This window comes from Phymastichus coffea, unplaced genomic scaffold (genome assembly GCF_024137745.1).
Source record: "Phymastichus coffea isolate CEN01 unplaced genomic scaffold, Cenicafe_Pcof_1.1 PCOF00008, whole genome shotgun sequence".
In the NCBI taxonomy this organism is placed as follows: Eukaryota; Metazoa; Arthropoda; class Insecta; order Hymenoptera; family Eulophidae; genus Phymastichus; species Phymastichus coffea.
Window position 1 is genome coordinate 7,563,145 of NW_026706819.1, and position 27,174 is coordinate 7,590,318.

A 27,174-nucleotide genomic window follows, 5' to 3' on the forward strand; every position below is an offset into this window, starting at 1 on the left:
ACTATAGCAAAATGCTATGGATTACCAAAAATTCATAAAGAAAACGTGCCACTACGTCCAATAATTTCATCAATTAATAGCCCTACTCACAAATTAGCAAAATTCTTATATAGTGCACTTAAAACAGTTATAAATAAACCTAGCTCTCACATTTTAAACAGTGGACAGTTAAAACAGAAATTGAAAGATATTTTTATTCCAAACGATCATGTTTTAATATCATTGGATGTAAGTTCCTTATTCACAAACATATCGTGTGATTTAGTCTTAGAGGGGTTGGACAAACGTTATGAACAAATTAAAAATTGTGAGTTTCGAATAGAAGAGATTCGGACAGGTATAAAATTTTTATATAATAACACATATTTTGTGTTGTGACGGTAAACGTCAAATTAGCGCTAATAATCTAACCTAACTGCTGCCTGCGGGGGCAGCACCTACCGGGGAGACGCAAAATGTAACGAAGGAATTCGGCACGCGAGCAGACGGAACGCGCGCGATTGAAAATGAACCAGTGAAGGTTCATCCATCATCACGCTCGCCCGTATTTTCGTTGTCAACTACCGATAGGCGAGCCGCCAAGACCAAAATTCATAGACAGAACGTCCGTACCAGTGCTGATTCGGAGTGACCGCTGTTACCGAGGTGCCGTGCAGCTACCAGGAGCGCCGACCTGAGCCAACGGAAAAGCGTTGTCCTCTGCGATATTGAAAGTGTGTGTGTGTGAGGTTTCGCCATCGAGGGCGAAACCACGTGCGCGCGAATTCGCGATCCGCGACACGAAAAATAGACAGCTTTCTCGCAGCACGAATTGTTACCGCCGTCTTCGTACGTCTGCAGAATAAAGGTAAGCTGGCCAGCTTAATCTCGCGATCGCGATTGCATGCGTAACAACTAATTTTCCGTGTTCGAAGCGTGCATGTAATAGCTCTACGAACGAAGAGCAGCGAGCGTCCCGACACTGCATGTTGTTGTCGAGTGAGCGCCGATGTAAATATAAACACGCGAGCCGATCTAATGTAGCATTTGATAGACAAGAAAAGGTTTCGTTCGTGATATTAACAAGTGCTCTCAGCGTGTTTATTCCGTAATAACTCCACTCCTTGTAGATTCGTAGATTTACCGGTTGACTGACACCCGTTCCCTCTTGCTCTCCGACTTTCTTATTTGATATAGGTAATTGCGAGCGTATTTACGCGATCGTCTTAATAAAAAATAATTAAACGGTAAGCAACCCCGTTACAGTGTTCAACAAAATTTATTATAAACAAATATTTGGAAGCCCGATGGGCTCACCTATTTCTTCTTTATTGGCTGATATTGTTATGGAAGACTTAGAGAAACATTGCCTGAGCGTGTTGCGGAATAAATATCAAATTAATCCTGTTTTCTATTTGATGTGAGTTCCGGAAGATAAAATTGATTTAGTTATCGAGACGTTCAATTCTTATCATCATAGACTACATTTTTCGTTTGAAATTGAACTGAATAATTTATTCCATTTCTTGACTTAAAATTGATCAGAAATAATAATAAATTAGAATTTGACTGGTTTAGGAAAACAACACAAGCTGACAGAATTTCGAATTTTAACTCAGAACATACAATTCATCAAAAAGTTAATATAGTTTCAAATTTAGTTGACCGAGTGTTTTTACTTGCTGACAAAAAATTTCAGCAACATTTTAAATATTATTACTAATATCCTGAAAAAGAATAATTATCCATGTTTATATATAAAAAAAAACATATACAATAACGTATCAATAAATACAAAAAAGGGAATAATAATTCTAAAAAATTAGAAAATCAAAAATTACCTACAGTCGCTATTCCTAATAATTGCAACATCTTCAAAAAATGTTCATCTATGTTAAAAAAACATAACATTATGCCTATCCCTTTATTACAAAAACAATTACAAGAGTTTGTCCGCTTAGGAAAAGACAAATCTGATTTATTAGATAACACTGGTCTTATCTACAGTTTTAACTGCAAACAACCCTATCGAAAAATTCCATGGGGAATTCCATATGGATTTCCATGTGGATTTCAATGTGGAGTTGTATGGAGTCGGATGGAATTCCATGCAAAATTTCCATGGAAAAATGTGAGCATGGATTTTCTTTAGAAACGCACCTGAATTTTTTAAAATTCACGTGGGTTTTGAAAAATATGGGAAATAATGCACTCAACGTGAATTTTTTAAAGGTATTGGAAGGAAAAAAATTATTACTTTTTATGAAACAAAATTATGACTGTATGAAATTTAATACTTTGAAAAAAATACATTGTTGAAATAAAATGATCAGCATCAAGAGTATCAAGGTGAGGTATGGTACAAAATTCTTCGTACAAATTTGAAATAGGTATCGCTCTAGTCTTCTACATTAACATCGAGTAAAATATCGCTTATAATAGAGCAACGATTTTTAAGAAACAATCAAAAACTTTGTTAAAAATAGAGGACCGAATTGTATTTGAATTTTGGGCATCATAGAAACTATCAATCCGAAACCAATACGAAATCTTATCTTAAAATAAATAATTAATTTAGTAATTTGTGTACTAATTAAAATTAGTACAGAACTAAAAATCTCCGTCATTACTCAGATGAACAAAGTTGAAATATAAATTATAAATAATAATAAATTTCATAAATCGCAAGAAATGTACTTATAATATGCAAGAAAAAGAATACGAAAACAAGAATAAAAAAATACGCGTAGGCGGGAACGTAAATAGTTGAACAAATTTAAGTTATTTCATCAGCTGAGTCTTCTTCTTCGTCTTCAGCACTTTCTGATTCCTCTCCAACACTTTCTGGATCCTCTTCGTTTTGCTCGTTTTCAGTACTTTTTTGTTCTTCTTTGATTTTTTTTGCCAATCTCAATCTCTTTCGCATTTGCTTATTGGCCTCACTCAAATCTTCAGAAATTGCTTTTTTTACCCGTGATAATAATTTCTGCAGTAATTCTTTGTTGTTGATTTTCTTTTTCTTCTGATAAAAGTATGACATGCATCCTGAAAAGAAAAAGTTATATAAATCATTGCGCGCATACATTTACGAATTTAGTTTGTATATTTTATAAATAAAAATCAGCGTACTCTCAACAGTAGCAATATTTAAATCACTGATCGGAGTCCTTAAGTTCTTTCCCTTAGGTGTCTTCAACTTCCACTGTTTGTGAGGCACATTTCGGCAGCTTTATCTGGAAATTTGTAAATTTCACGTAAAATATATTTTGTGAGCAGCTTTGTTCTTGATTTTTTGATAGCCATCAGTTTCTTCCAGTTTGCAAGGGGAATAGAATACTGATCGTTCAACCTGATCATAGACACCTGCAAAAATATATTCAAATTAGATCATAAATTGTTTTAATAAATTAATTTAACAATTTATTGTTATAATTGTTGAATAAATGTATGTACAGAAATGAACATGAAAAATTGATATGGACGTAATCAACTCATATGGGTCCTATTGATTTTTTATCGAGAAATTAGATATTATTCTGAAAAACATACCTCATTCTTGCCAACTTTTTCAGTATGTTCTTCTAGAAAATTATGAAAATGTTTTGAGAGATTTGGCTTTCCACTCTTGCAACTGTTTTCATCTTTTTTATTTCCCAATTTCTTCTTATTAACTAGATTCTTTGTCATCGCATCTATTTCAGTTAATCGTAAACTTATATTTGGAACTCTATCATATTTTTCTTTTTCACTTGGAAAAGTAAAATCATCAGAACTTTTCATTAAACCACTTTTCTTGCCTACAGATTCATAATCATCCATTCCCTAAATATAACATTCAATAAAGTAGACGATTACATAAATTACATATCTAATATTAAACATTTTTTGTAAGATATCGAATCAGATTAACCTGTAAAACGCCATCCACGTCATTAATGTCATTGTCACTGGCATAATTGAAAAGTTTTCTACGACTTTTTATTGGATCGTTACTTCCAGGTCTATTCCAATTTGCAGATCTTGTTTCAACATAATCCTCATGCACATTATAATTATTAGAATCTTCTTGTTGCACTATATAAATCGACTCATGAGGTATAGGTGTGCTCATACTACACATTTCTGAAAAAGAAAAATCAATTACAGTATTGATTGAACAATCTATTGACATTTGTAAGCTATCTTTCAGTGACGAGGAAAAAACAAATTATTTTGTTAATCAATTATGAAAAAGATGAAAAAAAACACACTTGTTGCCCGATAATTGTTCATCAGTACGGTCTTGCACTTTGTTTGGACTGATGGTGTTGTTATTACCAGCTAGTAACTGTTTAATTTGGTCAAATTTATCGATAATGACTTGCTTCGACTCAAGTTCTTTCTGTAATTGAACAAGTTTGGACTTCAAACGATTATTCTCTTGTCGAAAAGTTTTATTAGCTTTTTGCAACATTGTTATCAAACGATCTTTATCAATCGTGTGCGTGCTGGGCAAGATAGTATCCTTTGGACTTTTTGTTGTTACATTTGTAACTCCTGTATTTAGATCAGTACTTTGTAAAAATGTTTCCAATCTCTTTTCGTACAGATCGTTTTGCTCTTTTTTTTTTTCGAATCAGTTCCTCTTGAAAGTCTTTCTCACTTGCCTAAAAGAAATAGCAGTTGTTATATATCATAAAACTAATCTATATATGCAGATAAATCAGTCGACTAGAATAATAAAAATATATTTTTACACAATATTTTACGATGTACCTTTTTTCTTTCTTTCTTTTCCTTGTCCAACTTTTCTTTTGCCTTCGACTGTATGTTTAAGTTTTCTTTGGATTGAGCCGAACTGGTACTGTCAGCGTCAAGAGCATAGTAATCATCAATAGTTGATTGATTTAAGGCAGGAAATTTTCCTCTTACATTGGCAAAAGCTACTTTGTCTAGCTCGCATTCTATGACTATTAATTATTCAATTATTCATAATTGTATCACTTATTCAAATACATGATTAATACATGTGTCACGTCGATACGAAAGAACAAGTACGTGACGAATTATAAGTTATGATTTCAAATCAGGTATCGATAATTTAGTTTTCTATTGTACCAACCCTCCCGGGAAGATTTGTAAATCTATCTAGCGAGATAGATTAGTCTAAGCACGTTCCCACAATACTTCCGCGAATATTACTCACCGCATATTAAATTGGCAAAATCACAGGAAGGGGCACATCAGCCCACGGTATAAAAAGGCTGGATTGGAGTTCGCAATAGCAGTTACTCAGTATATAGAATACAGTACGCAATACACAATTTACGACTCAGTAGTTTCGCAAAGTTGTTTTTTAAGTCTAACTATCCGGCTACTTAGAACCGGGATTATTAAGTATTATAATTATCTTTAAACAATAAAATCTAAACTCAAGCGCAAACACCTGAGACTGTCCATAAAAAACCTCTTTTGAAACCCAATCCTAATAAGGTAAGGAACTATTTTATCTACTTAAAACGCCCTACATATAATAAAGGCGCTATCCCTTTAACCAACCTTTGCTTAAATCCTGACTAAGATCCAACCTTTACCAACGCGACATTACTTGAATATATTATTACGTCTGGCTGTAACATCATTTCGCCTAGACATAACAATTGGGGGCCCCTCATTCCTTGGTAATTAGGATCTTATCGCAAAATTACAATGGTCGAAACACCTTACGAACGAAAACTAATCACACTCAAAATACTAACAAAAAAAATTAGCGAAATAGAACCGAATTTTACAACAAACAGGGAACCTACGTTTACAGAATGTCTCACATATCTGCATCAAAGATTTCCACCCACCGAAACAAAGCAAATTACCCGAGTCGAAGAGTTACAAAGATTAAAATATAATTTACAAGACTACATTGATACAAACCCATTAGACTTTCTATGTAAAGATGACTTAATATTTGACATCCTCATTGAAATGACTAGTAAAAATTTAAATCCAGCATTCCTCCTTAACGCTATTACAGATATAAATTTTGAAAAATTAAAATTAGATAAAACTGAAATTCCATTACTCGAACTCATCGAAAATCAAACGGGTTACGAGACAGCAATTGAAAGTTCAGACACGTACAACGCGCCTATTACAAACGTATTTATGACTAACACACCATCCGCTTCCAAATAACCAGAAATGACTCATAATAAATCGGAAAAAGTTGATTCCACTCCAACTCGACATTTTACCCCTACAAACAAAGCTAATTTTGCAAGCAGCCCATTTACTATGTATTATACGCCAGGGACTTTCAGAACGGGACTAATGAATTCCACACAAAACATAGTATCGCCAATAAAAAATTTTAGCCTGAAAGACGCTGTTAACTTCGTACCTAAGTTCGACGGATTTAACATACCCTTACACTTATTTATCGACGGTTGCCGAGAGGCACGCAGCATAGTCCCGACAATAAATGAAAATGATCTCACCAAGTTAATTAAAATTAAACTAAGCGGTGAAGCACTTAAAAGCGTGCAAGGAAAAACGTTTGATAATGTTGAACAAATGATTAAATTTTTGGACCTACTGTTCGGATCAGCAAAAACTTGTAATCAATTAACAGGCGAATTAGCAACGTTAAAACAAAAACGTGGTGAGAATGTAGTCACATTTTCTAATAGAGTGAAAATAGTGGCTGACGAACTTTTTGAAGCAGCAGTAAGGGAAAATCGAAACTATGCTGGATTTAAAAACCAACTTGAAAAAGACAAAGTAAAATTCTTCATCCGCGGTTTATACTGGGTCATCAAAGCATGTATGGGGGAAGCCGAAAATTTAGAATTAGCTACTACGAAAGCAATAGAAATTGAACGAGAATTCAACGTACAGGAACCTGAGGAAATAACCGAAACAGTAAAAGCGCTAACCCAACCTAAAATAGAGCCAGTTCGATTAATGAAAGCTGAAGATAGTAGCATCTGCCAAATTTGCAATAGACCAAAACACACGGCTAAAGACTGTTGGTATCGGATACCGCAGAATCAAAATCAAACTCGACCAACTACGCAACAGCAACGGCAGCAGCCCAAACAGCAGCCGTGGGCGGAGCCTCGCGCGGCAGCTAACAATAACACTAATCCCCGCTCCAGCCATCAGCCACTTTGGGCCGCCCAAAATCAAGTAAAAACAAGCGCCCCAGCTAATTTAAATTCGCAAGAAAAGTTACAACAAACTAATTCCTCGATTTGCAATTACTGTAAAGAAACTGGACACTGGAAGAGTGATTGCGAAAAACGAAAACTCAGAAATCAAAAATTACAACAGGCGGAAAAAGACAAGGGTTCCCAGACACTCGGCGCTACCCGGGAGCCCCTGTAAATACAGCGCCTCAAACGTCGCACGCACAAAAAATCATCCTTTTACATTTTAACAGTCAGTCACCAACAATTCAACTCGAAATAAAAACAAGTAAACAAAAATTTAGCTTCATCGTAGACACCGGGGCAGCAGTCTCTCTACTTAAAATCTCAAGCAAACCAAACGGTGTCCACGTAGATATTTTTGACAGATATGAACTACGGGGGATCTCGCAAGAAAGTATCTCGACATTAGGAAAAGTGTCATTAACCTTTCATAACTTTGTACTAGAATTTCACTTAGTACCGGAAAATTTTCCTATATTAGAAGACGGTGTAATAGGAAGCGAGTCATTAAAAAAATACAGAGCGTATATTGATTACGCCAAGAATCTCTTAAAAATTAATGACTTGTTTTTCCCAATTATCACCGAAAGCAAGTCCTGTTACATTGGAGCTATTCCCGTAACAAAAAAAATTAACCAGGCACCCAGCAAAATACCTCTCGCAAACGAAGGACAGGCACAGCCTGGCAATAACTCCTTGCATTCGGTCGACGACCCTACTGGAAAACTACTGGACCTAGCAGTCGAAACTCAGAGGACGAATGCACCTGTATACAAAGCCCATGTTAAAAAAAATGGTCACGAGGCCATAAAACAAGGTGACATACTGACTCCTAAAGAGTATATACCTCAGCTGTCTGAAAACAAAATCCGAGAAGCACAAAAAAAATCAGATTCCGTCAAACTGTACAACCTATCTGTTAATTACCTTTCCGAGAACTCAGAAAAAATTAACTCTGTACCTGTAACTTCTGGCATGCGCATGCAAACTCTGAAAAACGAATCCGATTTACTCTACGCTTTAAACAAAGCATCAGAAATGATTAAAAAATCAGAAAAATCAGAATCAGATTACCCGTCAATACAAGAATTAACTAACAGCATTATTAGTTGTTTAAATAATAAAGAATCTGAAATTAATAGCGATCGCTTATACCTGCTCGAAATACTAAAAAGGTACCTCGATCCAATTATTAAATCACAAAGTAACTTACAAAGGCCAAATATAGTTAATAACGCATTAAATGCATTATTAACGGCCCGCTCCATTATTAGGCGAAAAGTACCTAGAGCACATCGCACAGCACTGCTTGTTAACCCAAAAACTAATAATCGCCACGAAAGAGTCAAACAGTTACTTCAGTTGATTAAATTGGACCATATCAAACAAGATCAACGAACAAAAATTGAAGAAATCGTCGAAAATTACAGCGACAGATTTTTTGTTAAGGGCGACGAGCTCGGGGCCACGAGTATTATCGAGCACGAGATCTATACTACCTCCGAAGTACCTATCAGACTACGACAGTTTAGGCACCCCCCGCAGATCAGTAAATTTATAAATGAACAAATGCAGGAATTGCTAGAAAGAGGTATTATTGAAAAATCAACTAGCGCATATTGCGCACCAGTTTTTTGCGTGCCCAAAAAGAATACGGAAGATGGCGAACCGCAACCGCCGCGCATCGTGTTTGACTATCGCGCGCTAAATAAAATTATTCCAGATTATAATTTCCCAGTCCCTCTACCTGTCGACTTATTTGAACGAATGGCCGGTGCGCAACTATTTTCGTCATTTGATATGTATTCATCATATCATCAGATAAGTATTAAAAAGGAACACAGGCATAAAACGGCATTCCAATGCGAGTCAGGCCTGTATCAGTTTTGTCGCTCCCCCTTTGGACTTAAAACTAGCGCACCAGTCTTTCTGTCACTAATAAATGTACTAGTATCAGATTTAGAAAATGTAGTAGCATTTTTCGATGATATTTGCGTATATTCTAAAACATTCGACGAACACTGCGAGAGCATCATCGAGTTAATGAAACGCCTTCGTGAAACTAATCTGGTCCTCCATCCGAAGAAATGCAAAATTCTACGCCCAGAAATCGAGTACCTCGGTCATGTAATCTCGAAAGACGGACTACGCCCGTGCAACGACAAACTGCGCGCAGTAAAAGAATTCCCGGTCCCGCGCACGCCAAAGAATGTTAAACAATGGCTCGGCCTAACAGGATACTATAGACGATTTATAGAAAATTTTGCTAAGATCGCCAAACCACTCACTATTCTATTAAAGAAACGCCAGCCGTTCGTTTGGGCGGAAGAGCAGCAAAAAGCTTTCGAGACGCTACGCGATAAATTATGCGAACCTCCGGTGCTCAGACACCCGGATTTCGACAGAACATTTTTTCTTACCACTGACGCATCAAAAATCGGAATCGCAGGGTCACTTTCCCAATTTGACGACCAAGAGCGAGAACACGCTGTAGCATACATTTCACGTACCCTCACACCTGCTGAAAGTAATTACCCCGCTATCCGGCTCGAACTATTAGCAATAGTATGGAGTATTTCGCAATTCAGACCTTATCTGTACGGCCGAAAATTCATCATCATTACTGACCATAGACCTTTGGTACATCTATATTCAATAAGTGACCCAAATTCACAAGCAACTCACCAGCGACTATTATTACAAAATTTTAATTTCGAAGTCAGATATAAAAAAGGAGCATCGAATGTCAATGTAGATGCGCTCTCTCGAAATCCTATACAGGAAGTCGAACAGCTCAATAAGCATTTACAAGCAACTAGGCAAGATCCGGTTCAAGCACTGGTCTTGACAGCTCGACTAGATGATAATACAAAAAGGCCAGGAAATACGCACGCCATGACCACGCGATGCGCAAGGGGCCGACAACCAAGTGCAAAATACTTGGAAGCCATCAAATCCCTCCTGCCGCGTCAGAAAAAGAATCCGCCTCCTCAGGAAGTAGACACGTCAGTAACGGAAACCGACACGAATATTAATTATCCTACAGTTACTAAAAACACGTACTGCTCCGAAGGCAATAAAATTGGCACACAATATAATATGCATAATCAAGACTCTAAAAATAAACAGGACTCACAACCAAAACAGGATATGACCTCTTTAAAAGACGTGATGCTCGAAGACTCAGCCAACTCCCCTACCGCACCCGTGACTACGTTACCCAATGAAAACATTATCTATTGTCGGGATGCACTGCTTATGAGGCGAGACAATTACTTGTACTTCACTGATACCTTTGGTACCCCCCTGGATGAAGGCGCACTCAGTTTATTTAAACATGATAAACTACCACAAATGAACAAATTGCAATTAGCCGTTCCCACTACAGTCAAAATAGGAAACAAGATGCATTTTATTATCCCAATCCGTCATGAAACTAGAGAGACCACCGAAAACATTAGAAATTATACATACCAAGCACTGAAGCAATTAGCAATTGATTTAACTGAAAATAAAATTAAAACCATCAGTATAGCCCAAAGTAAAAAAATTGAGCTCGTCGATTTCTTTGAAATTTTACGTATGATAAAAAATACACTGGGACCTTCTGAAGTCAAGATCATAGTTTGTCAGGGACTTATAGTTTTCGCCCCCATCGAGCATCGTCAACAAGTAATCGAAGAAGCCCACTGTTCGGCTATAGGCGGTCATAACGGTTGCAATAGAACTTACAAACGCATCAAGAATAAATACTATTGGACACACCTGAAGGAAGATGTGCAAGAGTTCATTCAAAAATGCTTACCATGCCAATTGAGAAAATTAAATAGACATAATGTCAAACAAAGAATGATCATAACCGATACCCCGCCAGTCCCCTTTTTTAAAGTCAGCATAGACGTAGTAGGCCCACTCGAGCCTACCAAAACGGCAAACGCTTACTTACTTACCTGCATGTGCACGTTTACCAAATACGCTATAGCGGCACCCATGCCAGACCAAACAGCTACTACTGTAGCTGATAACCTTATTAAAAAACTAATATGTACCTTTGGAGCACCTAACGTCATAGTAAGTGACAGAGGCACTAATTTCACTTCAAAACTAATGAAACGTATTGCAGCTCGCTTCAAAATTAAGCATATTACTACAACGGCTTATCACCCGCAGGCTAACAATGTTGAACGAATTCATTTATCGTTAATCGAGTATCTAAAAATGTTCACTTCCAAGACCAAAAATTGGGACGAGTATGTCGAACTTGCTATATTTAATTATAATACAAGCTGGCACAGCAGCCACCAGTTCTCACCATGGGAACTGCTGTTCGCTCGCAAGCCACGCCTACCAAGCACGGAGCCCCTGCTAGAGCAAGATTTACTACCTACCTACGAAGGTTACGTGGAAAACTTGGTTAAACAGTTACACAATATACATGAAATAGCTAGAGAAAAATTAATAACATACAAAGAAAAAACCAAAATGCAATATGATAAAAAAACAAATCCTAACAAATTCAGAATCGGTCAATGGGTTTTTCTAAAAAGCGGCCCAAAGCCTCATAAACTCACAGGCAGTCACTTTGCCGGTCCCTACTTGGTCCTGGAAGTGGGAGAAAAAGAAAATATTAAAATAAAAATAAACGAAAAAGAAACTCGAACGGTCCACGCCAATCGTTTAAAGAAATCGTACATCGAAACAAGTAGTAATTGAAAAATTATGTTTCAGATGAAAGCAGTAATTCTCAGCATCTTTGTTCAACTATACGTCAAAATAGTCACTCCTTTCATAGCCTATGATTGTTTTCAACGTTTTACTAACTTCACTACCTTCTCTCTTGTAGATATTGCTGAATGCGACATTCCTAATCCAATAATCAATTCTACGATAACTGAAATATCCCTCCTCCAACTTAATGATTTTGCAACTATAAAGGTCCGTTACTGCAAAATAGAGGTCAAACGATCAGCCAAGACATGCGGCGCGCTCTCTCACGAATGGTCCCCCCCTTTTTCCGAAATAGAATATATTAAGGAAGTAACACGAGAAGAATGCGTTAAAATGCACTCTTATCGAATAATGACTATCGGCGATAACCTAGTACAAAACTTAATGATAAATCAAACAACCGTACACCCGATAGAATTGGCAGGATACATTGCCCCAGACGGCACTTGCACTAACGCAGGAAGTTTCTCCGACCCTTACGGCACATTCAGCAATGTACACGTTACCGGCTATGTTAAAGTATCACTCGAAGAAAGATTTAACTCTGTAACACTCGAAACAAATAAAATCAAACTCGAGTCCGGAACTTCTTGTCAATTTACTGACGAACGTTGCATTGATAGCATATTCGGATACGCATTCTGGGACAGAACCGAGTCTCAGGCATGCCAGGCCAACAAGTATACTAATCTATATTCAGGACCCGTCACTAAAGTAACAGAGATCGGCAATGAACGAAGACCACTTTATGTATTAGATTCTGAGGATATATCTTTTGCTTTCAAAGACCTCGGTAAAATGATACAATGCGGTTTTGAAATTATTAAAACAGAACATCCGAGATTATTCATATTAGAAAATCGGCTCGGTGAACATTTCATTTCTAACAGAGTTAAAAATATGCACGATCTAGATCTTTTCACTTATGTAAATTCAAAAATATTATTTGTTGAAAAACATATCAAAAATCATTTGCAAAAATTATACCACGACGTATTACTACAGCAATGCGAATTAGAAAGAAAAGTTATTACTAATGCGTTAAACATTGCCACTTTATCCCCGGACCTTTTAGCATATTATTTAATGAGAGAACCCGGTTACATGGCCATGATGGCGGGTGAAGTAGTACACATTATCAAATGCGTACCTGCAGAAGTCAAAGCTAGAAAGGCCGAAACGTGCTACCAAGAATTACCGGTCACGCGCGGTGAGACTCCGATGTTTATCACACCTCGTACGCATATAATAAAACAATACGGAACCAAAACCGCTTGCGATACTAAAATGTCGGTAATGTATAAGTTCGGTGACTCATGGGTAAAAGTTATTCCGGATGTCACTAGTCAGGAAACTCCACACATAATCAAACCACAGGCCAAGCAAAGTTGGGAATATAATAGCCCCATAAACACGGCAACAAGCGGAATTTACACATATAACGACATTGAACACCTTCGCACGTTCATAATGTTCCCTACAGAACGGAACGCGGTCCTTAATCAAATCGCGCTCGGTTTCGCTGGAAAATCCAATCTAGCCCCGGGAATATCCATAGCTAAACTACTCGACGAAGATACCCTGAACCGTATTGCGAATTCCACTTGGGAATCGCTATGGAGTCGATTCATTACATTCGGATCAGCGAGTGCCGCTGTTTTGGCCATCCTTATGATCTTTAGAGCAATTAAGTTTGTCCTTGATACCATTATACATGGTTATGCCCTTCATTCCCTCTATGGCTTTAGCATACACCTACTTGGCGCATTCTGGAATTCTTTGACTAACTTGCTACTTTACCTAGCTAGGAAACCTGAAAGAGAAACAAACCCAGACAAATTAAACAAGGAAGCCCCGTCGGCAATACAGCCTGAAGAGCGAACTACTATCTTTAAAATCGAACGTGACAATCAATTGACCCAGAAACCAAGCTACACACAGAGACAGATATATCCAGTATTATCAGAACCAGAAATTCCACCATTAATCAACAGAATATAAACGTCAACAATAGCTATATGTCTGAAAACATGGATCACAGAGCCAAAAGAAAACTACTAGAAGACTTGATAATAGAAAAAAAGAGATTAAGTATATCAACTCAAATGCAAGACGAAACCACAATAGAATTCGGACACAGAATAAATACATATTTACAAAAATACATTGTCATGGGGAAGGCCGCGCAAATGTTTTTATTCGAAGTTACAGAAGACGAAACTCAGAGAGAAAAATTAGCTATTTATATTTTTATTAAGGGCCTCAAACATGAAATCAGACGCTACGTTTGCCCTTTTACCTTTTACAACAAACTACAAGACGCACGCTTACACGCCATACAAATAGAAAAGAATCTAATAGACATCAATCACATCAAAAGAAATTCGATCCGCCCCATATCGGAGTCTTTTAGAAAATAACAACACTGAACATTACATTATTTTCATTTTTAGGATACTGACAAGTAACTACAAACATTGCAGTAGCCACCAGGTGCTAAACACCGAAAGACCTCACCCGTTACCAATCTCCTTCCACAAAATGTACAAGAGTAACACTAATGAACCATCCCCCCCCCAACAAAATACCTCACACTGAAAACACGTTGCATAACAAATCAAATTTAATAGAAGCAGAGGTTACCTATTATGTAAATAGTAACTTTTCACCTACTTGCACAAGTTGTCATTACACCCTACCCATACAACAACAATTATCATATAACCTTGTCTATGTCAAAATCATCGGTCCTCACAGACCACCATACGCCATACGATGCATTAAATGCACAGACTGCATACATCATGTCGTTCTACACTATCCCAACCTAGAGTTACCTACAGACTCAATTCCTAAACCGCCCGGCATTAACAGCCTTTTACCTTTCCGAACAAAAAACATCCGCTCTTTAAAGCAATTTCATGAACACTACTCTAACTGCTTACAAATAGCCATGAAATATATAGCAGAGATAAGGGATATCCTTGAGAGACACACTGACCAAAACACACCTACACAAACACATTACACCGCTAGTAATCATCGCGACATCCAAGATAAAAATACAATGCTCAGCGAACTACTCAAACCCAGTACCACTTATCCTTCCGACTCGTCCCCACGAGTAGCACCGCTCCTGCTCCGTAGAAACTATAACACCTCCCCAACCACACTAATAAACATCTTTGACCAAATAGACAATTGGGAATGGATGGAGCTTTTTAACAAAATCGCTGTCAACGCTAGACAGAAATTCTAAAAAAAAAGGGAATATAAAAAAAATCAACTCTTCCAGCTAACACCAGCAAAATGCCCTTACCCAGAGTACTTTTCGTCAGTCTACTAACTACCGTTATATGCCAAAATCAGCCAACTACAAAGCAATATGATAGTCAGCCTGGAATCGCTTTTGAAAAAGGACCTACCATACGATTTATTCAAGAAAAATGGAATATTATCACCGCTCTCGACATCAACTTAGTGCTTAACTCTCATCACAATTTCACCCAAACGCTGGAAAAAATATCTGCAGCTTGCAACACAATCGAGATAAACGATTTCATCAAAAATTCTATATACACAGCCTACGAAGAAACAAAAAAACTCCAACACATCAACGAAGCAGTCAGCACCTCTCTCAACGCGTACGCTTTTGACACACCCAACGGGGGGCGGGATGCCCTAGCATCGCTGGACAGCCTCTTACTCGAACATGCCGATAAGGCCCTTAAAGATGTCTTGAATATGCGCGAGAGTAATTCGACCGAACAAATGGGCGAGTATGACTTAACTTATATTACCGAAAATAATTTACAATCAGAGACAAATCTTCTGCTTTTTAGAAAATCTCGCGCAGATTTCATTACTAGCGCAATGAGCCCAGTATATAACTCTACACACATTAGCCTTATTTTAGCCGAAATTAACGACATTTTACATAAGTTTACTTACATATCAACCGAAGTACGTCAACTCCTGCAAAACAAACAATTTTCTTTCAATCCGCAATTTTTGATAAACGCGATAAAAACTATCAAAGCAAGCACTAATTTAAAGTTGCCAGTACATATGTCAAAAATCAATATCATAACACTACAACAAATTGCAGAAGTTAACGTAGTCTACTTTCGTAAGAACATCATTGTCGAAGTAGTTTTTCCCCTTGTCGCAAGCAGCAATACACAAACTTACAAATTGTATTCACTGCCAGTATTCCAGTATCCAAACAAAACTAACCAAATCGCTAAATTCATTAGACCACAAAGTGATTACCTGACTGTGACAGAGGGAGAAGCTACCCATACCTTTGTAAGCAAGAATTTAATTGATAACGAGTGTAAACGTATTTTTTCCTTCTATATGTGCCCGTGCCCGACTATACGCAAGCCAAACAATAATTCCTGCGAGTTTAGCCTGTTAACATCACCGGAAGAGTCAAATCTCGTATTTTGCCAACTTGAAACTAGCTCCGAAACTAACTATTATCTTATACCAACGTTACAAAGTAATGTTTTGCTATACTCAGTGAATCTCAATACTTCCTTTGATATTAATTGTAACGGCATAGTACAACCTTTTCCTTTGAATGGTACCGGATTGATACAGATTCCCCAGCCATGCGAACTTAGAACGAGCCACCATATTTATTTAGGGGCTAAGAAAAAACTAAATGCGGAAAATTTTGTAATTCCAAAAATCTCTTTGGTAACTACAGACAAAATAGTAATGAAAAGCCCAAACACAAACAGTAGTCAGAACAGTCACGAGCACTCGGACCGAGCGAAGTTATTGCACGTATATTTAACTTTAGGTGTAACCATTGTAATCGTTGTCGTATCCGTAATCGCAATAAGTTGCATACTTTGCGCATACAGAGTGTGCAGTGACAGAGACCGCGGTTTCGAAAATATACCAATGCAAGAACTTAATCCACCCTTAACTCCTCAAAAAAGAATGATCTGCAAATCTGCACAGACATTACTTGACGGAAAATATTTTAGACTACCAAACAACTACGACACTCCTCACTCCCCACCCGTGGCCGTGCAAGCGGTCCCACTCCAAAAATCCGAAACAATAGACACTCCTCCAATTCTCCCCACTCCCTAAAATAAAGAAGGTACAAAAACACCAATATACCCTCTGTCATGTCAGACACTCCATAAAATTAGCACGATGAAACGCACAGCAGCTACCACACTCGGCCCACCATGCAAGAAGGCAAACCGATCTTGGACAACGGAACAAATATGCAACAGTCGGACATCGGCATCAACCAGGACACGACTATTCGCAAGATGGGAAAACCGGGAGGCCCAGACGAGCATGCAGCATCCCGAACCGCCGCTATTAGACGACGATGGAAGCTGGAACTACCACGAGCTGACCCGGTATATATTCCAGGAGACTCATCACGGGCATCTTCACTTAAAGTTCCTCTTCGAAGAAACCTATGGAGGAGAGGGATTCGGACGAGCCCCTTTCCATCCATGCCGTGTGTGCGGACAAGACACCGCACATTGGCAAGGATGTTTTTTTTGCCGAGCACGCGTTGCAGCCGCTCCCAAGGACCAACAACTAGCCATGGAGGCCGAATGTGTCCGCCCCGAGCATTTTATGCTCAGCAATACCCCTTGTGCCAGATGTATTGGCAAGGAATTTTTACGTAGATTCCAGAGGAGCTTGCAGTTTCATCATTTGGAGTTACTATGATCCTATCCCCAGTCCTTCCATTTCTTATAATAATAAACAATAATGATAGTTACAAAATATATATATAAAAACACACACATACAAAAATAATAATTATATAAAAAAAAAAAAAAAAAAAAAAAAAAAAAACTATGTATCAAATAATTGCAGTAGCGTTCGGAGAACGCTAGTCCCTTGCTCTATCAGCAAAGGACTCCGAGGGGTGGGAATGTCACGTCGATACGAAAGAAAAAGTACGTGACGAATTATAAGTTATGATTTCAAACCAGGTATCGATAATTTAGTTTTCTATTGTACCAACCCTCCCGGGAAGATTTGTAAATCTATCTAGCGAGATAGATTAGTCTAAGCACGTTCCCACAATACTTCCGCGAATATTACTCACCGCATATTAAATTGGCAAAATCACAGGAAGGGGCACATCAGCCCACGGTATAAAAAGGCTAGATTGGAGTTCGCAATAGCAGTTACTCAGTATATAGAATACAGTACGCAATACACAATTTACGACTCAGTAGTTTCGCAAAGTTGTTTTTTAAGTCTAACTATCCGGCTACTTAGAACCGGGATTATTAAGTATTATAATTATCTTTAAACAATAAAATCTAAACTCAAGCGCAAACACCTGAGACTGTCCATAAAAAACCTCTTTTGAAACCCAATCCTAATAAGGTAAGGAACTATTTTATCTACTTAAAACGCCCTACATATAATAAAGGCGCTATCCCTTTAACCAACCTTTGCTTAAATCCTGACTAAGATCCAACCTTTACCAACGCGACATTACTTGAATATATTATTACGTCTGGCTGTAACATCATTTCGCCTAGACATAACACATGTCAAAATAGTGAGAAAACTAACCTCCAAGACCGCCAATTTGCACGGGTAGAGGCACAAGCTCGGGGTTTTTATCGTCTTTCCACAAACAATCATACAGAGCATTCTTATCATAATCATTCAAATGTTTAGGTGGATTATTTATGAACTGAATAACGTTTGTTATTTCAACATCTTTTACAGTTTTATCTTCAAGAAATCTAACTTTGGCATAGTTTATACCTGCAGCCATGATTATTAAAAATTCAAAATAGTTACGAAGGCCAAACATTTAAACCATAATCACGTAAATTATTTCACTTAAAGGAACCATAATACTCGTTGATTACTGGAGTACGAAAAAACCGTTGAGATATGAATTATGAATTGGTGTCTTTGTCTTTAACCGGTTTCTGTCTGTATCTTTAATTGTGGTGCACTTCATGGCTAAAAAACAATTATAATACATTTTACTTATGCACGTGTGCATGTATGCTACATACATATGTCCGTATGTGTTGGATCCGACACATATATCACATGTATACATACGGTGATAGTCACGTAACTTTTTGATTCGGAAATATTTTTTTGTAAATTCACGTTAATTACAGCAAAAACAATCGAACATTAATCTAAGGTTCACGTTCGATTATTTTTGCCATAATTAACGTGAATTTACAAAAAAATATTTCCGAATAAAAAAGTTACGTGACCGTCAGCGTATATGTATTCACGTATGCAGCGTATGTTTTGCATTCGATTGTGGACGAACTTCAGGCAAGCTTAATAACTGTGAACAACTGTCTGCTCCAACGGCCACCAACACCAACGGCCACCAACGGCTTTCTTAAGTATTCGTAAATTTGAGGAGCAATATTTATATTTTTCAAGAGTAAGTATTTTGATTCTTTATACGAATAATCAAAATACTGGACAGTTCAACGACGTATAATTTTTGTAGATAATTAATCATAATCTTATGTATGTACATACATACGTGAGAATGGTACTAGGTTTTTGCTTTTTTTGTGTATGCACATCAGAATAACAATTCTAGCATAACCAACTTTTTTAAAAAATATTCTACAAAATTTTAAAATTACTACTGCTTTCAACTTAAAAATAGTGCTTGTACATTTCATAATGTTATTTATTGCAGAATGAGATGGACGTGAATATAAATGTAAGCATGGATAATGTTTCACAGAGTACTTCTGTAGAAACACATTCAGAGAGTGGAAGCTCAATCAGTAATGTTACACAAAATCTTAGAAAAATAGAAAGCGACGAAAGTATAACAGAGCACTCTGGAACTGGAAGCGTAACTCTTAGGTTAAGGCAGTCAAGCTCATCATTTTCTTTTGATGGTATCATACATTTTTTCTTTTTTTTATTATTGCAGCCTTTTATTGCAAGTTTCATAAATATCATAATAATATTTTAATTATGCTTAGGTCGTTCAAATGAAGAAAGTAGCAGCGAATCTAATACATATGATCTAAATATTCATAATCGAGTGTTGACTAACAACAACGTTTCCAGCATTTCCCATACAGGCTCTCAATATATGTCAATCGACCGACAGGGTACTTTAAAACTTAAAAAATATAACAGAAATGACTTCATTTATGTCTCAGTAATATTTTTTAAAAGCATAAATTATATTATTCAATATTTTTTGCAGATACTGTTGATGATGCCAGTACTGTAACTAGAGCCGCTGATGAACAGAATGTTTTTGAAGACTCCTACGTAAGTTATACATTACAGTTAAATGAATTATGGTAGACAAATATGATAATATTAATTTGATAAAAAAGTACAATGCAAAATAAAATACGTACTTATATGTATACACATATATATATATATATATATATATATATATATATATATATATATTGTTTCAGCGTGATTCTACTAATATCTATGATGATATTTACGATACTTCTGAAGATGAAGATGATTGCGAGGAAGTATTTTTCGATGATGATGTTGCAGAAAGAAGAAATAGAATTCGTATTAGAAATTTAGATGATATGATAAAAAATGAGAATGATAATGAAACTTTGGATACACCATTAGCTGTTAGCAAAATAGAGATGGTTTTGGGATTGTTGGAATATAGCAAAACCTATTCTTTACCCAACTCAGGGATTGCTGATCTCTTTAAATTAATTAATTCTTTCTTTGCTGACGATATTCTACCTGACACACGCTATCGAATAGATCAGTTATTTTACCCTACTAGTGATGATACCAATCAGTATCATGCAACTTGTCCAACGTGCAAAATCTATCTTGGTCGTTTCGACAGAAAAAATACTAAAACAATGTTTTGTGACGTGTGTGAAGAGGATGTTGCTGTAAATGATCCGTCTTACATTGATTTCTTTGTAATGTTGGATATAACATGGGAATTGAAACATGCACTCGAGCAAAACGAAAGTTATTATAAAACAGTTATGAACTCTAGACATCTACAAGAAGAATTAACAAATTTCAAGGACATTCATGACGGGAAAAAGTATAAAGAATTCGTTGCATCACTGCCAGATGATCGAAAAAAGAGTTATGTAACCTTCACTTTCAACAGTGATGGCTCACCAGTTTTTAAAAGCTCCAAAACATCTGTATGGCCTATTCAAGTAGTAGTTAATGAAGTACCAGTAGATGAGCGTCGAAAAACAATCACAACTGCCCTGTGGTTTGGCCGTGACAAACCAGAAATGACATACTTTCTTCATCCATTTGTGAACTTCGTCAATGATTTGACACTACATGGTTTAGATTGTCAGTTTAGTGATGGTATAAAGACTATATATCCTTATGCATTATGCTGTTGCGTCGATGCAGTAGTAAGGCCGCCAATGCAGGGATCTATGCAGTTTAATGCATATTATGGCTGCCCATGTTGTCTACATAAAGGTGAGCGAATCATTCATAAAACTGGATATGCTATGAAATATCCTCTTTTGGATGAAATTCCCGAAAGAAGAACGCCCGAAGAGACGCTTGAACATATGGTGGCTGCAGTAAATACAGGAAAAAGTGTCATGGGTATTAAAAAAGCCACTCCGTTGATATACTTGGATAAATTTGATATTATAGATGGATTCGTACCAGATCCAATGCATTGTGGTGACTTAGGGGTCGGAAAACAGTTTAACGAATATTGGTTTACTACTCATGACAAGAGTTATTCGATTTGTCCAGAGCACATGAAACTTATTGACAGTTACATCAAAGCATTCAAAGTGCCTACGCAATTAGTTAGGTTATCACGATCAATTTATGATCGATATTATTGGAAATCATCAGAATGGTCCAATTGGATTCTTTACTATAGCATTCCATTACTATCAACTATTGCAAAATTAGAACCTATTTTTGGGCAGTATCTTCAGCATTGATCTTTATTTGTGGAAGCCTATTATTTGCTATTGAAAGATAATATAGCACTTGCTGAATTATATAGGGCACACAATCTGTTAAAAAGGTTTGTCGCTTTAACCCAATTTCACTATGGTGCAGATGCTATGTCATTTAACGTACATCAGCTTATTCATTTAGTGCAGAGTGTTATTAACTGGGGCCCATTGTTTGCTCATTATGGCTACAATTTTGAATCGGGCAATGGAAGAATAAAGCAAAGTATAAAAGCTGCTAAAGGAGTAGTCAATCAAGTATGCAGAAACTTGTCATTCAATCGAAGTATTCTAAAAGTAGAAAAACACGTGAAATTGAAGGAAGATTCGCCGATTATAAATTACGTGGACTACTTGCGAAATAGAGAGGTTGAAAAAACCGAAAAAGTCGTTTATAGATATTTTGGATTGCCCGTTCCAGTTGATAAAAATATACTTGCTCGCTTGCAACGTACTATATATGACGTGCAAGCTTTTACTAAAATGGTGAAAGACAAATGTTTATTTAAATCGAGCACAAAACCGAATGTCAGATCTGATAATTCATTTGCCCAACTAACCGATGGAACTTTCGTTCAATTACAACAATTTTTGGTAGATGTCGGTAATAGAGAAGAATATACTGTTTATAAAAAAGTAGAAGTTGAAATTCAAAATACAATCTGCGAAGAATTAACTTGTATTAAGAAAGTAATAAGTATAGCAGTGACAGAAGATGTAGTAGAAACAAAAAATATCAACAAACTTTGTGTATATATGTCATTCGGTTCAGAAAAATATGTTTCCGCTATAGCTAATATGCATTGGAAGTGATTGTATAAAAATGTATTTATCGGCGATTGATATTTTTCATTTCTAGATAAAAATTTCATAAAAAGTCAATTTTGTTTCATAAAAAGTCATCATTTTTTTTCCTTCCAATACCTTTAAAAAATCCATGTTGAACGCATTCTTTCCCACAATTTTCAAATCCCACGTGAATTTTAAAAAATCCGGGTGCATTTCTAAAGAAAATCCATACCCACATTTTCCATGGAAATTTTGCATGGAATTCCATCCAACTCCATACAATTCCACATGGACATCCACATGGAAATCCATATGGAATTCCATGTGGATTTCCATATGGAATTCCACATGGAATTTTTCGACAGGGAATGTTTAGCGGTCTATATAGGTGAAAGTAAACGTTCCTTAAAAATTAGATTAAACGAACACAAAACAAACATTGATTCAAATACAGTAGTAGCTACACATAGAAGAACGTTCTCACACGAATTTGACTGGAAAAAAGGTAAAATATTGGATTATGAAAAAAAATTATAAGAGACGAAGAATATCCGAAATGTTACACATTGGCTTACATAAAAACACGTTAAATAGAAAAGAGGATATACAATATCTTAGTCACACCTATAAGCCTTTATTAAGATCGATGAGGAAGGGATAATACGAGTAGATGAAGAGTATATATATGGGTTGGCATACTTGATTTCTCACTTAATTGTAACTTAACTGTGTTACGATCTATTCGTTTCAGCCTATAATAATTTGAATACGAGAGAAATCAGGTTACACATATACATATAATTATATACTATTAAAATTACTTGTGTAAACTCTATTGTTAATAATTTGTTGTTTTTCTATGATTAAAGCCTGAAGAGATCAGCAATGTGCTGACGAAACGTTGCTAAATACAATTAAAATTAAGTGCTTTTCTATCTACCACTATTTCCCTTCTTTCCATCATTACAAAATTAATCATTTAAGTAATCGTAATATTTTTAGAATTTTGAATATTCTTTCGATATACTGTACATTACCATATAAAAAAATTCAAAACTACCAGCAATGTTGAAGACAGGACACGCTTCGGTAAATCAAGGAAAACCACAAAGTAAAACGAAAAATACATTGTAAATTTAAGTTTACATAATAGACACCTTACAGCTAGATAAATCGCTGCTGATATGAACCGTCAAATGAAGAAACCTGTAAGTGAAACAACCTTAAAGCGCAGACTACGTGAAAACAATTTATTTGGTAGAATTGCAGCAAAGAAACCGCTATTGAGAAAGCAAAATGTCACGTAGAGATTAAAATGGGCTAAAGAACATAAAAACTGGACAATAGAAAATTGGAAACAAGTGCTGTCGACCGATGAGTCTTAATTTGAGATCTTTGTAAGTAAGTACTTGAAAAAAAACTACGAAATGCTTTTTTTTTAAACTGTTCTATGATTTTTTTTTCGTAAAACGGCAAGTACTTGAAGATGAGCAAACATTTTTGTAAAAAAAAAATTGCTTTTTATGATAGGGGTAAGACAAAATTATTTAAGGTGATTACGACATACGAATATTGTGAAAAAATTTGGAAAGACCTTTCAAATAAACTTTCGCTGAGCTGATCTAAGTTGATTTCCAACTTAGATATAAAATTTAGAAATTTTAGTAATTTTATGTGTGGGTGGGCAAAAACTTTTTATATTATAAAAAGTATGTCACGTTATATTATATGTCAAGATTTTATTTCTTATGATGTGAAATGCTTCAGTATTCTTTTACAGATTAGAAAAGATTTTTTTTTGTGTTACAAAGCTTTTTATCTTATCTCGACTATAAATGAATATAAATAACTATAAATAACTACTAGTCCATGTAGTTATTTTGCGTTTGATTATTCAATTTCTATAAAATATGTCTATCATTATTTATGGACTAGATAAATTAAAATTGATAGTTCCTCAACAAAATTTCAACTGCTTGAAGAGCTGGAGGATTGCATCCGTTTTTGAGAAAATAATCATTGTCTATTTACATGAGAATACTTTTCGATGATTAATTATTGTTATTATTTATTTCCAACTAGACCGGTTGCGCTGTTTCTGCTCTGAGCCTACGGAATCAGGTCTTGTTGATTCGAAAGCCACGGCATTTGCCAAGTTAAAATTCGTCGATCATTCTGATTTCGGCTACGACCAAATTAAATATTTTAATCACAAGAAGTGCTCAAAGAAATTATCGATTGTAAAAAATCGCCTGCCTACTTGCGTTTATCGTGAACAACACTTCGACCAACTTAGCTATCAGCTATGGATTTATGTTGCAAACCTGGACTCAGTACTAGCAGCCACGTCACGAAAGTCGTATCAAGGATGGAAGAGATGTACACACAGTACCCATGGGATTAAAAAGTACCATGGCTGTTTAAAAAAAACGAGAGAAAGAGAAATAGAACAACACTTATCGAATACTCGTGGGAGAATGAAGAGTAGAAAGTTAGTAGGACTCTCGTACTTCTGATACTATTATGCGTGTACATTTATAGGCATGAGAATTGAATATTGAGTTTCATATTATTATAAGCCTATAGTAGAATGTTTAATACAACATTTTTCAAACGACCATATCTCCGTTGAAAAAATTATAAAATTAATTTTGAATAGTTATTTTCGTAGCCCAAGAGTTCTCTCTTGAAAAAATTCGCTCGATATTTGTGCCCGTTTTTTACGCCCGTAATTTATGCCCAAAATTTTGTTTCAAAATTTTGCCCGTTCATTTTGCCCGTTATTAACGGGCAAAAAAAACGACCAGAGACGACGGCTGAAAATGGCGGCCAAATGTAACGATCAGGTATCAAAATCAAAGAACGCGGTTTTCATCATGTAATCGAGAGAAGGAAATTGAATAAACAAAATATTTGATGAATAATTTATTAGATTTATTACGTTAATTAAGATATAAACACTAGCATTTATCCGTTTTTGTTAAAGTTAGCGCATCAGTTCAAGTATTCATTTACCATATTTTTTTATTTTATTATAACGCATGCATTAATACATCCTCAATCTAGAATTTTACATACTACATAATTGCAACGCTTGACTGAATGAATACAGCACTAGTACACTATTTGTGTACAATGTTATTATAAAATTAATCGGTAGTAAAGCTTATTATTATGTCAATTTCAACGCTAAAAATACAAGTACAACTTGCATTACAATTTGTAGCTAATAATAATCATTATCCCAAATGTTTCAATACTAATATAAAAAAATATAAAAAAGTTACATCCAAAACCTTTGAAAATGTATATAAGGAAGCAATAAGTAATAAGATTAAATACTATCGTTTATCCGTTTTTGTTAAGGTTTGCGCACCAGTTAAGCTATTCATTTACCATATTTTTTTATTTTAACATAACGCATATATTAATATATCCTCATTTTATTATTTTACATAATACATAATTGCAGCGCTTGACTAAATGAATAAAACACTAGTACACTATTTGTGTAAAATGTTATAAAATTATTCGGTATAAAGCTTATTATCATGACAATCTAGACGCTAATAATACAAGTACAAGTGCATAACAATTTGTTATTAAAAATAACCATTATCCCACATGTTTTAATACGAATATGAAAAGTTACATCAAAACCTTTAAAAACGAAGAACCAAGAAGTAGAAAAGTTTTTTGTAAGTCGTTAAATCAAAAAAATTTTTTTGAAAAAGAAATACTTGGAAACGCTACACCTAATCATATATCACCGTTCTTATTTATTGTTCTTCGTCGGAAGAAAACGAGTCCGAATCATCTTATTTTGCGCAAGCTTTGGCAGCTCTCTTACGCTTTAAAGCTTCTACTTGCCTTCGTACTGAAAAAAACAATCAATTTGAATGGTTCCACTCACTTTTTTAGAAGAGACAATAATTTTAAGACTCACCAATTGACTTCTCACGTTCTACTAAACTGTTGATGTGGTCGCTTATATAAGATTTCCAATGGTTTTTATGATACTTAGCTTCTTTTTTATTACTATATGTTGCATCGACCCAACAAAAAAATGTTTCTGTAACAAATTATTTGATTTTTAAGAATTTCATTGTTAACGTGATAATAATAAATTAACAAACATACTTCGTAATTGCAGCTTTGACTTCAGGAGAGAACTCTGATCGAGTTCTACCTGGAATTCTATATTTTTTACAAGCTTCAATATTGAAAACCTTATCCATCAAGTCTTCTTCTTTGAAAAGTGCGTGAATAAAAAATTTGATGTATTCTCTAGCATCAAACTTTTTTTTCAATGGCCCCCAAAGTTCATATTTGATACACACGCCATGTTTAATATGGTACATTTTCCTCTGAAAAAAAGTACATTAATATTTGCAAAGCGTTAATAAAATTTTATTTTTAGAATTACCTTTTTTCCAGTCTTTTCATGGAATGATTTATAATCTTCAACATGATAAGAAGACAAATTGTCAGATAAGTATTCATCATCGCTGGACCTAGTGAATTTCTTC

The 27,174-nt window shown here is 35.7% G+C and overlaps 1 protein-coding gene across 3 annotated transcripts in view; it reads left to right on the forward strand.

Moving 5' to 3' along the window:
- LOC131669517 (ubiquitin carboxyl-terminal hydrolase 2-like) overlaps positions 1-27,174 on the forward strand; it is a 759,386-nt gene that overhangs the window by 397,065 nt on the left and 335,147 nt on the right. The window contains exons 1-2 of one of the 3 annotated variants that reach the window (XM_058944452.1): positions 19,973-20,014; positions 20,113-20,180. The exons of the other annotated variants lie outside the window; for them this stretch is intronic. Of the exons in view, the coding sequence (XP_058800435.1) occupies positions 19,996-20,014; positions 20,113-20,180 (87 nt within the window). The 5' untranslated portion in view covers positions 19,973-19,995. Of the gene's footprint in view, positions 1-19,972; positions 20,015-20,112; positions 20,181-27,174 lie in introns of those variants that run through there. 3 annotated transcript variants of the gene reach the window in all.